Source organism: Bemisia tabaci, chromosome 10, assembly GCF_918797505.1.
Source record: "Bemisia tabaci chromosome 10, PGI_BMITA_v3".
NCBI lineage: Eukaryota > Metazoa > Arthropoda > Insecta > Hemiptera > Aleyrodidae > Bemisia > Bemisia tabaci.
This window is the reverse complement of record NC_092802.1, coordinates 17,189,020-17,204,016: the sequence shown is the minus strand read 5'-3', so window position 1 is coordinate 17,204,016 and position 14,997 is coordinate 17,189,020. Positions and strand designations below refer to the sequence as shown.

At 35.9% G+C, this 14,997-nt stretch overlaps 3 protein-coding genes across 5 annotated transcripts in view; 2 read left to right on the top strand and 1 right to left on the bottom strand.

The window, feature by feature from the left end:
- Positions 1 to 1,350: 1,350 nt before the first annotated feature.
- Positions 1,351 to 5,440, top strand: LOC140225638 (serine/threonine-protein kinase SMG1-like). 2 transcript variants are annotated; one of them, XM_072305205.1, is made up of 3 exons: positions 1,351 to 1,674; positions 1,952 to 2,192; positions 2,865 to 5,440. In XM_072305205.1, the coding sequence occupies exons 1-2, from the start codon at positions 1,351 to 1,353 to the stop codon at positions 2,174 to 2,176; spliced, it is 549 nt and encodes a 182-aa protein (XP_072161306.1). In that variant the 3' UTR covers positions 2,177 to 2,192; positions 2,865 to 5,440. The 2 variants fall into 2 exon arrangements, with proteins under 2 accessions (XP_072161306.1, XP_072161304.1); XM_072305203.1 differs by having other exon boundaries at positions 1,952 to 5,440.
- Positions 2,907 to 5,440, top strand: LOC109037678 (serine/threonine-protein kinase SMG1-like). 2 transcript variants are annotated; one of them, XR_002009489.2, is made up of 3 exons: positions 2,907 to 3,147; positions 3,949 to 4,134; positions 4,953 to 5,440. XR_002009489.2 is itself a non-coding variant. In XM_072305206.1 (2 exons), exons 1-2 carry the CDS (start codon positions 2,907 to 2,909, stop codon positions 4,032 to 4,034), a joined length of 327 nt encoding a protein of 108 aa, XP_072161307.1. In that variant the 3' UTR covers positions 4,035 to 5,440. The 2 variants fall into 2 exon arrangements, 1 of the variants encoding a protein (XP_072161307.1); XM_072305206.1 differs by having other exon boundaries at positions 3,949 to 5,440.
- Positions 5,441 to 5,672: 232 nt separating this feature from the next.
- Positions 5,673 to 14,997, bottom strand: part of LOC109037676 (organic cation transporter protein) — a 40,732-nt gene continuing 31,407 nt past the window's right edge. The window contains exons 4-11 of the mRNA XM_019052449.2: positions 14,290 to 14,393; positions 13,765 to 13,919; positions 13,138 to 13,306; positions 12,223 to 12,459; positions 11,399 to 11,613; positions 9,649 to 9,833; positions 8,232 to 8,368; positions 5,673 to 7,889 (exon numbers count right to left, since the gene is read on the bottom strand). Of these exons, the coding sequence (XP_018907994.1) occupies positions 7,841 to 7,889; positions 8,232 to 8,368; positions 9,649 to 9,833; positions 11,399 to 11,613; positions 12,223 to 12,459; positions 13,138 to 13,306; positions 13,765 to 13,919; positions 14,290 to 14,393 (1,251 nt within the window). The 3' untranslated portion in view covers positions 5,673 to 7,840. The remainder of the gene's footprint in view (positions 7,890 to 8,231; positions 8,369 to 9,648; positions 9,834 to 11,398; positions 11,614 to 12,222; positions 12,460 to 13,137; positions 13,307 to 13,764; positions 13,920 to 14,289; positions 14,394 to 14,997) is intronic.

Here is a 14,997-nt window from a genome sequence, read left to right as displayed (position 1 = left end):
AATGGAGTAAAAATATCTAATCTATTAGATTTAGATAGAATTCTCGGACTTTTTTTGAACTTCTTTTTATTGTCTTACCCAATTTTCCAGCGCCACAGACACCTTGTGGAGGTGTGCAAGTTCAAATTATGAAATATACTTTATCTGGCTTAAAAAAAGCTATCTTTTAAAAAAAATATACAACATAGTGGCTAGAATAGTTTGATCGACAATCAAATTAAATGGACGCATTTCTGCCAAACGGAACTATGTGCATCATGACGTAAGCCCTGTTATACATTTATTCTTATGGGACGCAGGGCTCATGTCTTAATGTACATAATTCTGTTTGATAGAAATACGTCCAAATGACGCTAGGCCAACCATCCTGATCCTAGTTAAGTGGTTCAATTCTATCAAAAACAGAGGGTTTTTATTCTTGCGGTCATGCTGATTACAGATTTTTGGATTTGGAAAAAATACACTATTTCATTTCTGGAGTGAAATAAAGGTCAGTTGTCAAAAATTAAAAATAATTTATTGAATAGAAACGAGAGAATGGGGCAATGCATTTATTTCTAACCACTGAGCAACCTTCATGTTTCCATCAGAAACGGCTTTCATCCAGCTGATCAATGTCGCTGAAATACTGTAGCAACACTGTAAGGGGTGGTTGCAATTCCGTAAAGTAAGGTTGTGACAACTTTGCTTTAAAGTAGCTTCAGTAGAGAGCACCGATCAGCATGCACACAAATTTTCAGCAATATTGCCAAGGCAACTTAGTAGCACTTTTGCAAATTCTCTTCCATATCACTTGGTATCAACTAGGTCATACGTTTTATGTGTTTTTATAACTGAAAATTTTCCCTGGGGTCAGGAATATTCTGGCAACTACGCTGACACAGAAGAAGGGGACGTTATTGCCATTATTGGCAAAAATACTGCTGCAATATTGTTTGGCAGTGTAAGGATACATTTTTCAAGTTACATTGCGACAGTTGATGCAACATTGCAGAGGAAATACTTCCAGTAATAGTACCGTATTTACCTGCGTATCATACGTACCCCAAATTATGGGGTCCTTTGAAAAGAAGTAACAGTTGGAAGTTTCTTAACATATAAATTGCGGAATTTTAGAATACGTTTCGAATGATAAATATGATTTGGCTTCATAACAAGAAGACATATTACAAGACTCTCAAAAAAAGTTAATTCGATTAGAAGTCTAACCAAAAGAAGAAATGACTTCAATTTCTTCTTCTTGGGTTCCACATTACCTCAAGAAATTATTTAATATTTTGTTTTATTTTAGGTGCTGGGGACTGTCTCTTAGATTTAACTTCTCGTGACGGAAACTGGTTCCTCGATGATATGTGCTGGACTACAAGCTCAGCAGTCAAATTGATATCCTACTTCCCGCCACTAAAGTCTGAAAGTTCTACTGAAGCTGATTTTCAGTCAACCTTGAAATGCCTTCACTCAGCGCATAAAATTTTCCGAATTCTCCAAGAGCTCCTCATCAATGTTGAGTCAATTATTTTACCGGAATGTTTGCAGACAGTCTTGGTCGGAGAAAACAGTGTACTAGCCATGGTTGCCCAGTTGAGTCATATCACCAACTCCACACCTATCCCTCTCTCGGAATTGCTGCATCAGTTGGGTCTTCACCTTCGATTTGTCGTCATGGGAATGCCGGTTTGTATTTCCTCTCAATTCAGAATAAATTTATTTCCATGTAAAATTTGTTCCTAAGGTGTTAAATTTGGAAACATTATCATGAAGATCTTAGAGGTATGCCTTTTTTTTTTTAAGAGAGAAGAATGGAAAAATATCAGCCTATGAAAACAATGCTACCATATCCCTGACAAATTGATGACAAAAGCATAGGAAATCTGAGGATTTTAAATATGAATGTAGTGATTAATAATTATCAAAGATTTAGCTAACTGTATCCATATATTTCTGTTCTCAGTCCCCGCACAGCAATGCCTTTCAAGTCGTAAAAGATTTACAAGAACAGTTCAAAGCATTAACAAAAGTTGAAGAGGCGGAAGACTCCCGCTCTCAAGGTCAGATGCTTCTGATGACGTTCAACGCTCTTTTTGAAAATCTTTACAAAGAAACGTCTCAGCTTTTTTTCTGCTCTTGGAACTTTGCAAGTGCCATCAGTTTGGAAAATTGTCGACCAAATTCGTAAAGCCAAAACTTTTGCTGTAAGTACTCACCATATTTTTATCTTTTGTTCCAACATTTTCTTTATATTTTATTTTCTACCAATTAATGTTATCCTCTGTTTGTTGTATATCGACTTCGTTTAAATTTTGAAACTGTAGTTATTCATTCTGTGATGTTCGGCAAGATTCAGAGGCCTCGTTGTTTTTTTAAAATGTGCAGTCCTGTTTGAGAAGCAGTTAGTTGTCAGACTAACCATCATAATTATAATAGAACAGTGATTACCCTCGTGATGTACAAACACAGCAGAAGAAAACTCCTAGCAGTTTTGTGTTCAACAGTAGCATAAGACTTTAGGGCACCAATTTGTTGAATTTTCCTCAAAATCGTAGGGTAAATCTGCAATAAAATTACCAATGATGGAAAAACTTGGCTCAGGGGTAAAAAACTTTGAAAAAAGTCGATTCAAATCTAGATAAGATTCAAAATTGAAGTTTTGAATAGAGCAACAAGAAGCAATTGAAAAATGATTAAAAAAAGAGAAGTTAATAAATTGCTCCCTCTACATCTATGTTAGGGAAAAACTGTATTTTCAGCCTGTAACACAAACTTAAAGAATCTTAAATAGATTTACTATTCTAATTAAGTGGATTCCAAGGTTTTAAAATCTGAATTCCAATGAATCTGATCTTCAATTTGATGTCATTTTACAGGCACCTGTCTGGGAAGAGGAATTCCGGGAGGTGCTAAATGACATGTTCTTGTTAAAACGACTTCAAACAATGCAAGACTTCTTCTCACTTTGCACAATCATGGGAGCTGGTTTCATTGGTGGGGCTGATGCACCAACATTCTTTTACAGTGATGCTATCTTATGCAGACCGATTCAACAATTCATTGCTGATTTCCTTGGACGCAACTTGCTCGGAGTATTTTCTCACACTCTTGCTGTCACAATTTGTCTGCTCTTGCAGCGCAGCGGTCTAAATGTAACAAGTAAGTCTTTTCATATCTATACTCGAGACTTAAATTTGTTTCTCTAATGGGGGGTACAAAAATCAATCAGTTGGTGAAGGGTTACCTGAAAACGAAAATGAATTATTTCGTTTCAAGGAACTAGTATGGTCTTTTCAATCATACTCTCTTAGTCTGATAGTAGCTTGAAAATTAGGGGACATTGAGGACAAAGGACTTCATGACCCAATGGAAGCATCAAATTTGTATAAACTGCAGCAGCTTTTCTCCTAGCTGGATCTGAAAATCTCAGTAATATCAATTTTTAATTGAGCATTTCAGAGAATTGATCTAGGTAAACCTGAAAAAGTATGCGAATTCCAATTTCAAATCCACCATGACTGTCTAAAAGTCGAGGAAGCATCTGCTGACAGAGAAGAAAAGCTAGATACCACAGGAGAACACATATTACGTGCTGTGTCAAAAATTTATAATTTTTAGTAAAAATGTTACGATTTGGCGATAAAAATCCCAAACCATGTGTTACGTTTGCAGTGTTAAAGAATATCCGCTCTAATTTAATTTTTGTAGAAGAGAATATACCAACATCATTCCTTGAAATTTTTTTTGAATTTTCTTGGCACTGAAGAGAAGAATCATGAAAACTTTTAAGAATTGACATTCAGCAGTTCTCCATTTAAAAAGTAAAGTAGGACAGGAAGTCTCCAACGTCGCAAATAGAGATACATGGTTTAAGAATTTCTCCGTCACATTGCTTCCTTCAGTTATACTATTTTTGTTCCTGAATATGACTGTATCATTCTATTAATCCTTTGTTTCAAGGTGAAGTTGAACAGAGAGATATTGGAGCCCAGAACAAAGTGTCCTTAGAGGAGTTGTGTCAGCCTAAAAGTGTGGACATTTTTTAGCCTCCGGCGAAACCTAGAGTCTATACGCATTCGCCGCACAACTAAAAAACGGGGGCATCTTATCTTGGGGCAATACCCGCATATATCAGAGGGCTTACAGGTACATACTTAAAAGAATAGGTTAACTGACTTGTAATGAGCTTACTGAGCACCTTACTGATGTTGGAAAAACACTTATCTTGATTGCTGTATCTTAGAATTGGATACTGATGAAAATGCATCAATTTCACCAACAATGGAAACGCTAAATAGATAAGCTGAGCCAAATAGCAAGATCAGGCATTTTGAAAAATGCCTCAACAAACAGTAAGAAAATCATTAAATCATAACGAGTATCTTCATGCCTAGGCAGATAAGAATATTGAAATTATTTTCAATTCCTTTTTTGCTACAAACCTGAGACATTCATTTTTCTTGGTCCAATTAAATAAAGAAAATGGTAGGCATTCGGCAAAATAGCTGAATTAATGGGCTTCAAGAGCTTTGATGAGATGATTCTCGATGATTTTAGATGCCTGAATTTGCTATTTGCCTACGACAGATGGACCTCCATTGTATGAATGCATCATACTTGAACTTTGACTACGATTTTACTTGTTGAAGACCTCACAACAATTTTAGAAAATACTGAGAGATAAATTTTTGAGAAGAAAGTACATAGTTCTGAGAAAAAAAACGTGCTCCACAGTAAAAAACAGTGCTTTACACAAAATATACAATTGGCACTTGAGATACATTCCTCTACTTTAAAAATAACAACTATTTTAAAAATAAATAATAAGTTTCATGGTAAAACTACAGTCAGTTCGATAAGATTGGTCTCTGGTCTTGAGGTTTCGAGACTTGAAGCAAACTTTCATTGCCAATCCATCGCCTTGTTAGAACCCATTCAACTCCATTTTGAATTTTGTTCCATAGATTATTGGCATGCTGCATACTTTATTGAGAAAAACTGACTTAACCAATGGAGGATGGATTGCACATCGGCGACACAAAGAAAATTTGCTATTTTGAGGGAAAAATTTTTGGATACATGACTCACAATACAGATAAACTTGTTTCAAACTACGTAATGGTTCGCGCAGCTGCAAGAGTATGAAAGCAAGCACTTTTTGAGACCTTCATTTTTTCCCCTGACATGTACATTTTCTTCCCTAATTAAAATTTTTTAATAATGAGAATTTGCAGGGTCTATCTCCTTGTTTTCAAAGCTGAACGACATAGTAAGTTCCAAACAGTTGCTCATTGTGAAAGTGCCGTACCGCTGCTATTGTCATCGCAAAGATGAAAAGTCGGAGTCTGCAATTTTTGTTTCTCATGGAAGGTAGCTCAGCGTTTCAAGGAAATCAAAATCTTTTCAAAATATCTATTCACTGTTACCGCCTTTATTATTTCTTTATAACAAACATTGTTTGCCAAAAAATTGTAAAGGTTAAACATCAAGCACTATAAAAAAATCGAGCACTTTCAAGCCCTTAAAAATATACTATAATCATGCTTTTCCACAACTCTTTGTTTTTCAAGGCTGCACGAATCATGTTCCTACATTGTCAAGAAAATTCACTTACTTAATTTGTGAAAACGTTGGTAAAGAAAATTAATTTTCAGCATAAAATGCATAATTGAGATCAATTAGAATTAGAATTATAACAAGTAGCAATTTAATTTTGAGTTAAAATACATGAGCAACACGATTAAAGTAAAATGATCACTCTGTTAGTGCAACAGGTTCTGTTGTAACTTGTTCTGTGGCATCACTAAGAAAATTGACATTTTTACTGTGAAGGCTAGTCAATCTTACTAGGTTTCACACAATTTTTTTCAAATTCTGCTCCCTACACGGACCTAGAATAAGCAGGGCAAAATTCCTGATTTTAATACCTTCCCTCCCCTTGACATCTGATATTTTCTTCATTTCTTCTCTATTCCTTCCCATTTTGGACTAAAATCAAGTTGGGTTGATACTTCAGTTAACTTACTTTAACTCATAGTGGCATCAAGATTGCAATAAAAGTTAGAAAATGACATTCCTTGACATTTCCCTGTCACATTTTGGTAAAATTTCCTGATAATTGAATGTACGCCTGACGGTTAGCAAGTCATAATTTGAAATTGTTTTGAAGCTTTGAAAGTAAAATTGACTGACAATAATTGAAAGACAATACGATCCAGTTAAGGAAATAAAGCTGAAGGATTTGTCCAAATTATTTTACACACAGTCCTAGAGTTCAGCAGAGATGATGCCACAAGAACAGCTCTTCAGCGTACTTCAGAAAATGAGGCAGAGAAGATGGATTTAATCTTATAGTTTGATCCCAAATCATTCAAGACCATAACAGAATGACTTCAGCTAACAAAGAGGGAAAAAATACAGGTACATAGAGTGACATACATACTATATATACAGGTATGTAAGTACAATACTAACTAATTAATGTTCTGAAAAGTTATGAGACACTTAACTCTGGGTAGTTAAATATATGCATATAAAATCAGTTGTTTGAGCGATACTGACTTGACTGAATGTTGTGATGTATACATTACATAAAAAATTAATGGCAACTTGATATGTCTTGGTATATTCCCGTCTCTACCTTAAAACTTCTCGACTACAAATATAAATTACAAAAATACCATTTTTAACCTTAGGAAGGTTGGTAGGTGGTAACTTAGAATGGTTCCGAACACTATCAGATTGGGCTGTGCTCAACCATAAGTTTCAGTTGAGAAGTCGAACAACCATACTTCAAAACATTCTTGATTTTCATGAAATCCTTGACTTTCATTGTTTTTTTTAATGCCGTGTTTAATTACATGTGAGAATCTGATGACTAGAATTGTTGGCTAACCTCAAGAGATGCGCAAGTACGATAGTGTTCATCAGTGAAAGAGATTTTCGGAGGAAACGTGGAAAAAACTTCAAGACTTTTACGCGAAACAGCTTGAGAATTCAAAGTGTATCTTATCACAAGAAGTTTTCATTAATTTCCACAGATCTAAAGAAAAGGCCATGGCTTCATGCCCAAAAATGTTCAAAGGAATGATTTTTGGTCAGCAGAGTCAATGTTGATGAAAATTAGATTTTTCATAAATGTGACTTCAAACTTTCTTAGGGAGGGAAACATGCAACTTCAGTTGGTTTCTGCCACCTCAGACAGCTCTAGAGGCTCCGTATAATAGGGGACTGCATTTAAATGGAAACCAATATACTTTCAGATACTTGCAGATGAGGGTTTTTTGATATTCTGACTTCAAGCTTATAATTTTTTTTTACAAAATAATAAACTCCTTTAATATTCAATCTTTGGCGAATCAAAACTGTTTGACTCTCACATACTTTCCACAACTGCACAGTAGTGTGAATAATTTAATTTAATTTTCCAGAAAAAGAGGTCAGATCAAGTAACAAAAAAGAAACTAACTAATATTTAGGTCAAGTTTCAAAGTCTGAACACATACAGGGACTAGTGGAGCTGAAAAAATGCAGTCAATTGAATAAGTAAGAGCCTTTTTGGCACCTATCTTTTACGCTCAGCCAATTAAGTAAGGTAGTCACTGGCATGGAATATGAATATAAAAAATGGTTTCAGGAGTGAAATCCACTTATCGTCAATTTGCTTAAAAACTTGGTGCAGGTTACTTTCACCTGAAATTGTACAACAGTATCAATAAACGAGAAGATTTTTGAGGTAAAAAAATAACAGTAACAAAATCATTTAAAAAAAGATTTCCTTGAACTGAAAGTCTTGCTGGCATCCAAATCTTTGGCACAGTTCCACCGTTTTTTGAAGGCACCCGTATTAATATCACGATTCGCCATTTTCTTTCAGTTCCATGGATAATTTTTTGGATTTCCTGTAAAAAGAAGTAAATATTAACAAGATTGTGATAGAGAATTTTGGGATAAAAAAATTTTGAACACCGAAAGATCTGAACATACTAAAATATTTACTTTCTTTCATGATAAAACATACAAACATGATTTCTGATTCGTTCTGATTCGTTCTTCGTTCTGATTTGTGCTGTTACATGAGATTACGAGTAAAAAAAAATCTTAACAGCTCTAATTATTTCTTACTTTTTTGATGAAAAATAAATAATATAAGAGCAAAATATCTGTACTCTGTAGCGAATAATGCAAAAAAGACAAAAACGCTTTTGAAAACGAATTAGGGGGGAAAAAAATGTAAGTCTTACTTTCCAAAGTTTTCCCCATCAGCTATTGAATCTGGTAAGTCTTTGTTGTGGGTCTCTGGTAACAACAGTGCTAAGGCACCAGCTGATAATGCAAAAGACCCAAAAATTATGAAAGGCAGAGGCCGCCATACTTCTCCCTGAAAGAAAATGAAAGATAAATAAAAAAAGCGATACTATGAAGAAATAAAATTTGGCTTAGTGCTTGAAATTTCTAACACTGTAATGCATCATCAAATGTTTGAGGCTAAATTACCGAGATCTTCAATCGATTAAGATGAAAAAATCAAAATATCTTCTTGCATAAGCTCAGGGTTGCCACGGAAATTAGAGAATGAATTTTCTGTATATTTTCCTGACAATGGACCTGTTGCAAACTTTCGCTAGAGCAAAAATAAGATTTATTTTTATCAGAAAACATCTACAAAATGACGATGAGCACATCGGCAGAGTTTGAAATGCACTCTGAACGACACAATCTGCACAACAAATTTGCATTTTTTTGAGCTTCCCGCTTCAAAAACGATACGACAACATAGGTGAACATTTCGTTAGAGGAGTCGTTCTGTCCAATCCCTGTGCACTAGAATACTGCACAATATTCAACGTGGACAACACCAATGCGAAAGAACACATGTGCCTGAACGAGATTCTAACCATTTGTCAACAACCCAGTGTGTTTACATTCACGATTTCTTTGCGTTGATAAAGATCCGCTTTGGTTAACCTTGTGCTCTCAATTGCAAATTGCAAGCGGAAGCGTCAGCTATGTTGGATATTGCTACTGCAAAAGGGCTGAATGGAATGACTCCTCTGACGAAAAGTTCACCTGTGATGCAGTATCTTTTTGGAAGCGGGAAGCTCAAAAAACCGCCAATTTATTACGCAGAATGTGAAGTTACGAGTGCATTTCAAACTTTGCTAATGCGCTTGTCGTTACTTTTGAGACATTTACTGATAGAAAAACTCTTATTTTGCTCTAGCTAAAGTTTGCAACCGACCCATTGAAAAATATGCCAGATGGTTAAAAATACATAATTTAAAATAGTCTTTGGGAAAGATTTGTTGTTCAAAACATAGAACTAATTCTAGAAAGCAAATAAGGGTGTCTTAACACCTTTTCAGACACTTCTGTCATTTTTCCTGACTTTTTGAAGTTCTCTGACATTTTGCAACTTTCCCTCACTGTGGCAACATTGTAAGCCATACCATACAGTTACTCTACTTTATAATTTGTTTATATTTATGATTATCTACATTTTTTGCACTGCCCGAGGCGGGTTTTAATTTTGAAACTTTCACTTCATCACTTTAGCCCCTTCAAAATTCTGTGCAATTTTCGACAAGGTCATTAATTTATTAAATTTTTTTATCAGCCTTGGTGTCAAATAATCAGAGGAAAAGTAAAAAAATTCCATACCAATATGTTGATGTACGGTGCAGCAATGCTTCCAAATCTAGCAACAGTTGAGCTAACACCCATTCCCACATTCCTGACGACAGTGGGAAACTGCTCGGCAGAGAAAACGTAAACGGTTGAATAAGATGCTGCCAGAGCTAACTTGCCTGACATAGCGAAAAAAATCAACCATGCAGAGGAGGAACCTGGGAAAGAGTTAAGAATTATTTTCACACTGAATGAAAAACATAAAAAATTAATTTGACTAAAAGTAGTTTCATAACGTGAAAATTAGCATTACTTTGAGCCCTGTGCAAAGTTGATAGAGGCTTTAATCTGAGGTAAGTTATGGAGTATGTTTAACGATGATTTGTCCTGAATGCTGGCATGGTCGCACTGGCATGCCATTTATTACATTGATTAAGTACAAAAGCTGGGCAGGCTTTGAATTTTCGCCTGAAGAAGGACGATAACTCCTTTGCATGAGCTTAAAGAATAATTCTCAACCAAAAAAAATTGCAAAATTCAGAAGAAAAATGTAGGATTCATCTTGGAAAAAAATCTCGCATTCCATACAAACGTCGATTACTGTATGGATGGCGAGATTTTTTCCAAAAAGAACTCTGCTTTCATTTCTCTAAATTTTGCCAAATCATTGGTTGATGATTCTATAGGTCCATGCACAGGGGCTATCATCCTTCTTTTTGGCTAAAAAATCAAAATCTGCTAAGAAGTTTTGCTCTCTCTATCCAATATATGCAGGGGCACTTTTACAAGTTGGTGACACTGTTTTTCCACCATTTAAACCCATTAAAAATATCGATCTGCGGCATCAAGAATCAATGGGGCTGTTGCAAACATTTGCTAGAGCAAAACTAAGAGTTGTTTCTTATTGATAATGCCCCAAAAATCATGATGAGCGCATTGGCAAAGTCTGAAATGCATTCATAACTTCACAATCTGCGTTAGAAATTTGCGGTTTTTTGAGCCTCCCACTTCAAAAACGATACTACGGCACAAGTGAACATTTTGTTAGAGGAGTCGCTCCATCGTCGGCAATATTCATCATGGCCAATGCTTGCGCAGTTCTGCGCGTAATTCGAGGAGAGTTTAAGATCAAACAAGGCGGGCGAGTAAAATATGAACGTAAACACGCCGATTGTTGTCTGGTCTTATTCTGATCAGGTGTTATCTCATCCCATCACTTGTGTTTTAGCGGATTGGCGTCGGCCATGATGAGTATTGCCAACAATGGAGCGACTCCTCTAACAAAATGTTCACCTATCGTTTTTGAAGCAGGAAGCTCAAAAAACGCAAATTTCTTACGCTGATTGTGAAGTTATGAGTGCATTTCAGACTTTGCCGATGCCCTTACCGTGATTTTTGAGGCATTATCTACAGGGAACAACTCTTATTTTTGCTCTAGCAAAAGTTTGCAACAAGCTCATTGCTTTGCATAAATTTAAATGAAGGAAAGACAGTGTTGCTAACTTTCAAGAATCACTACTGGATGTACGGCACGCTGTTTCGACAATGCCAGAATCCAGAAAGAGTCACCTTATAATTAGATGAAGCCTGAAAATTAGACAGCTGATTCATCATTGACTGAATGTTATGTTTGAAAAGCATATTGCGTCAATGCATTCTGTTTGGGTGCAGAAGGGGCACTTTTCCATTGCTGTTTCAGAATCCTCGCTGCTAATTTTTATTTTAGAGGGGAAACTATCAGGAGAATTCTCTGGAATTTTTTTTGATTAGGTTTAATACATACCTTCTTGGGGAAACATTGTCGCTATTAGCGCAAGGCCTCCAGCAATCATGCACCCGGACAAGATAGTGCGGCGACCCCACCTATTTAGCGTCACCAGCAAGAAACAGTAGGCTGGGATCTCAACAAGCCCAGACAAAATGAAGTTGAGGTAAGGGTTTCCACCGAGGCTAGATGTGTTCCAGGAGAGGCCATAATAAGCACCGCTATTAACAAACCTACATAAACACAGAATTATTGTTTTTAAAGAAATGTTAGTTTATCAAAAGCCTTTAAAAAGAAATTTGTCCTACAAATGATACAAGTTATAACTTCAAAGTGAAAAAGTCTGGCCAAAAATGCATACATAACAGTTTTAATAATGCAAGCCGTCTTAATTTTAATATTGCTGTCTTCAATATATTCCATGCTCTGAAATGAAAAATTCCCCTTTAGCTAATTTTTCAGCAAATTTTTTCGAAGGTTCCAAACCTTCTTGGGAAGTTCTTCCCGGTTCTGTCTCATCAATCATAAACAAAAATTACATCTTTGCCGATAGATTCGACCAATCAGGCCCCATGGTTTTTGATAGATCCAACCTTTTTCAGGATCATCTGCGATGCAGTGCCAAAATCACGCAGCAACATTTGTTGGTTGCTGAGGCAGAGGTTCTTGACGCAAATAAAAGGGCAGCTCTGAGGTTCGGGTGCAAAAGTAGTTCCAAACCTCAAAATAAAATTTGCTTCTTGACCCTTAATGGTGTAGCTATTAGAAAAGTCGTACACACGCCCATCTTTCTTGATTCATTATGAATCTAACCATAAAAAAATAAAAAAAGATATAGTTACCATAAGTAAAAGATGATTAAGGATTTCTTTCGCAAATTCGCATGCCTCATGAGATCAAGAGCTGAGGGACGTTTTTGTTCTTTGGTATCATCAGGTAAATCGTCTTTCTTCAAAAAGTCGTCAAGAGTCTCGGGAGATAAAGAGACTTTGTTTTCTTTGGCCACTTTTAAAATGATCGCTTTGGCTTCTTCCTTCCGTCCTTGGAGCAAAAGCCACCTCGTTGATTCTGGAATGAACCTGAGACATGAAAAATCGCTACATCTATTAAAGCAATTCTTGAAAATAAGAGGGTTTAAAGCATTAAAGACATGAAAAAAGAGCATAACCTAACTGGGATGATTTACATTTTCAAGGACATTTGAAATACAAAATTTAACAGAATCATTTGGAATGAAGGCAATTTCCCATCTTTATGTTCTCTACTCTATGTTCCTGATGATCATTCACAAGATATACACCAAAAAATGACCATCCAAAAAGGCTAAAACGGAATTGAACATTTTAGAAACATTGTTAGGCCAGAGAAAAATAATGTACATTATTTTTAGCAAATACATTAGCGGAGTCGCTGTGTTTCTAGGTTTTGAGTCCCCAAACACAGTGGCAAATCTGTTAACGTAGTTGCTCCCTATCTTTACATAGAGAGTTTGTCTTGATATGATGGTGGACTCTCAGAGTAGCGTGGGATATCTGCTCCATTATGGCTTTAACTTTGAGAGCTTTTCTGGAGCTTTGGAGTTGATTTCAGAGAAAACCAGAGGCATCATTGTGTTTCTTGTAAAATATAACATGGATAATCACTCCTTAAATCGCAAATCTCTTACACATTCAAGAGCTCCATTGAGTGAAAGTAAAGTTTAGTTTTTCAAGTTGTTGGCAAATTAAGAGCTTATCAAATCCGCGAGGAATACTCACCACCAATAACTCAAAAACAAGATGGTAGGGAGCGAAATCGCTATTTCAAGATGTCTCCAGTTTGGGAAGTAATACGCAAAGACGGCGGTGAAGAGGAAACCAGCGGTAAAAAATAACTGATTACAGACACCAGCTACCATGCGCTTTGATGGTCCTACCATCTCTAAGGCTGTGAACAAAACAGAAAAACCAAGAGAACTATAGCAAAAGCAGATGAAAGATTATTATTGTGGCTCACACAGAAGTTAAAAACGTACTTCTTCTTAATGGAAGCGATCAGAAGCAGTTGAAAGTGCCGGATGAGATCGTATGGTAGCCGGAACATCAGAGATTGAAGAGAGTATAAATACCTCTTCTACTTTTCCTATGAATTTTCTGTTTTACAGTTCTTACAAGATTACCTTCTAGTCCTTGTAAGGAAATAGATGTGAATAACTTTGAAACAATTTAAAGGAGACAAGAGTGAGAAAGAATTCAAAACCAGGTCATCACTGAAATGCTGTGCTGTTAGAAATTTGAATCATTAGTCACACAATTATTGGACAGTAAGTCTTTTTCTCACTATTTTCAAATTTTGCCAGCACCAGTGAAAATTTTACATGGACTCATGAGAGAAAAGTAACTTACCGAGAACGTAAGCGACCAAAAAAACTCCTGTAGTGGCAGCACCTATCAGGAGACGCAGTGCTGAGAACGTCCAGATATCTGGTGCAAACCCAGCAAGGACCCCGAAAGCCACCAGCATGACGAGAGAGATGAAAAATATTGGCCGTCTACCATACCTGTTGAAAATAAAGTTAACATAAGTCTCGGAAGATTTTTTACCATACCTATTGAAAATAAGTACATTTATTTCTAGAGAGATAAATAAAAATTCCATCATCTTAGAGGTTGGGTCAGATGATATAAATTTTCCCAAAATCTTGCCCCAAATCTTTCGTTTATCTTCACAGGGATACAACAAAATATCTAATATCTCTGAATTAAGTAATTTTGGACAACTTTATGCCTTGTTTCACATGATTTGTTCAGGTCTTTTTTGTTTACAAAAATCATGACATTTTGTCTGTTTAAAGTGTTAAATTTCATATCCTGTCCTGGTTCATAGCGGAAAAAAGGGGGAAGATAAACATATCAAAGAGATGCACAAACCTATCAGCCAAGTCGCCGAAGACATACGACCCAATCAAAATCCCCACCATGAGCAGTGAGTCAGAAGTGGCTGCCATCCAAGCTCTGCTACAAACTAAATTCCACTAAAAGTCAAACATGGGGTCATCAAACATTTCCTTAAGCAAAACTTAGATATGCAAAGTTTCAGTTCAATGTGTCTGGAGAAAACTTGCCACAAAAAGACTCCCAAACAGGATTTTGAAGATATTTAATAATGCCAAAAATACAGTTGCTATTCCTTTTTTGTTGTAAAAATTAGATGTGAGCACCTTTTTACTGATTAAAGACAGATAAAATGGCTGGATTCGAGATGAATTTTGGTTTCTTCCTGAAAATTCAAACATCAGCATTTCTTTTCTCCTCTGTTCTGACTTTTTGTTTTTAAAAAAAAAAAAATTAAGTTATTCAACTACAAAATGGCAGGAAAAATACGCAAGAGAAATATACTGATTTCTTGTAAATCAATTCAAGTCTCATGAGATGATATTTTCCATCTCTTGAGGTTCAATGACTTTTTTTCCTGAGAGGATACAGAAGTGTGTCTCGTTCACACTAAAAGTTCTATTTTCAGCAAATAACCAAAAATTAATTCTGTTTCCAGTCATGTATCGATCGATTTCTTAATCTATAGGCAACAAATAGCTTAGTGGCATGGTTTTGCTGAAATTCTGAAAAGGAAGCAGGGCA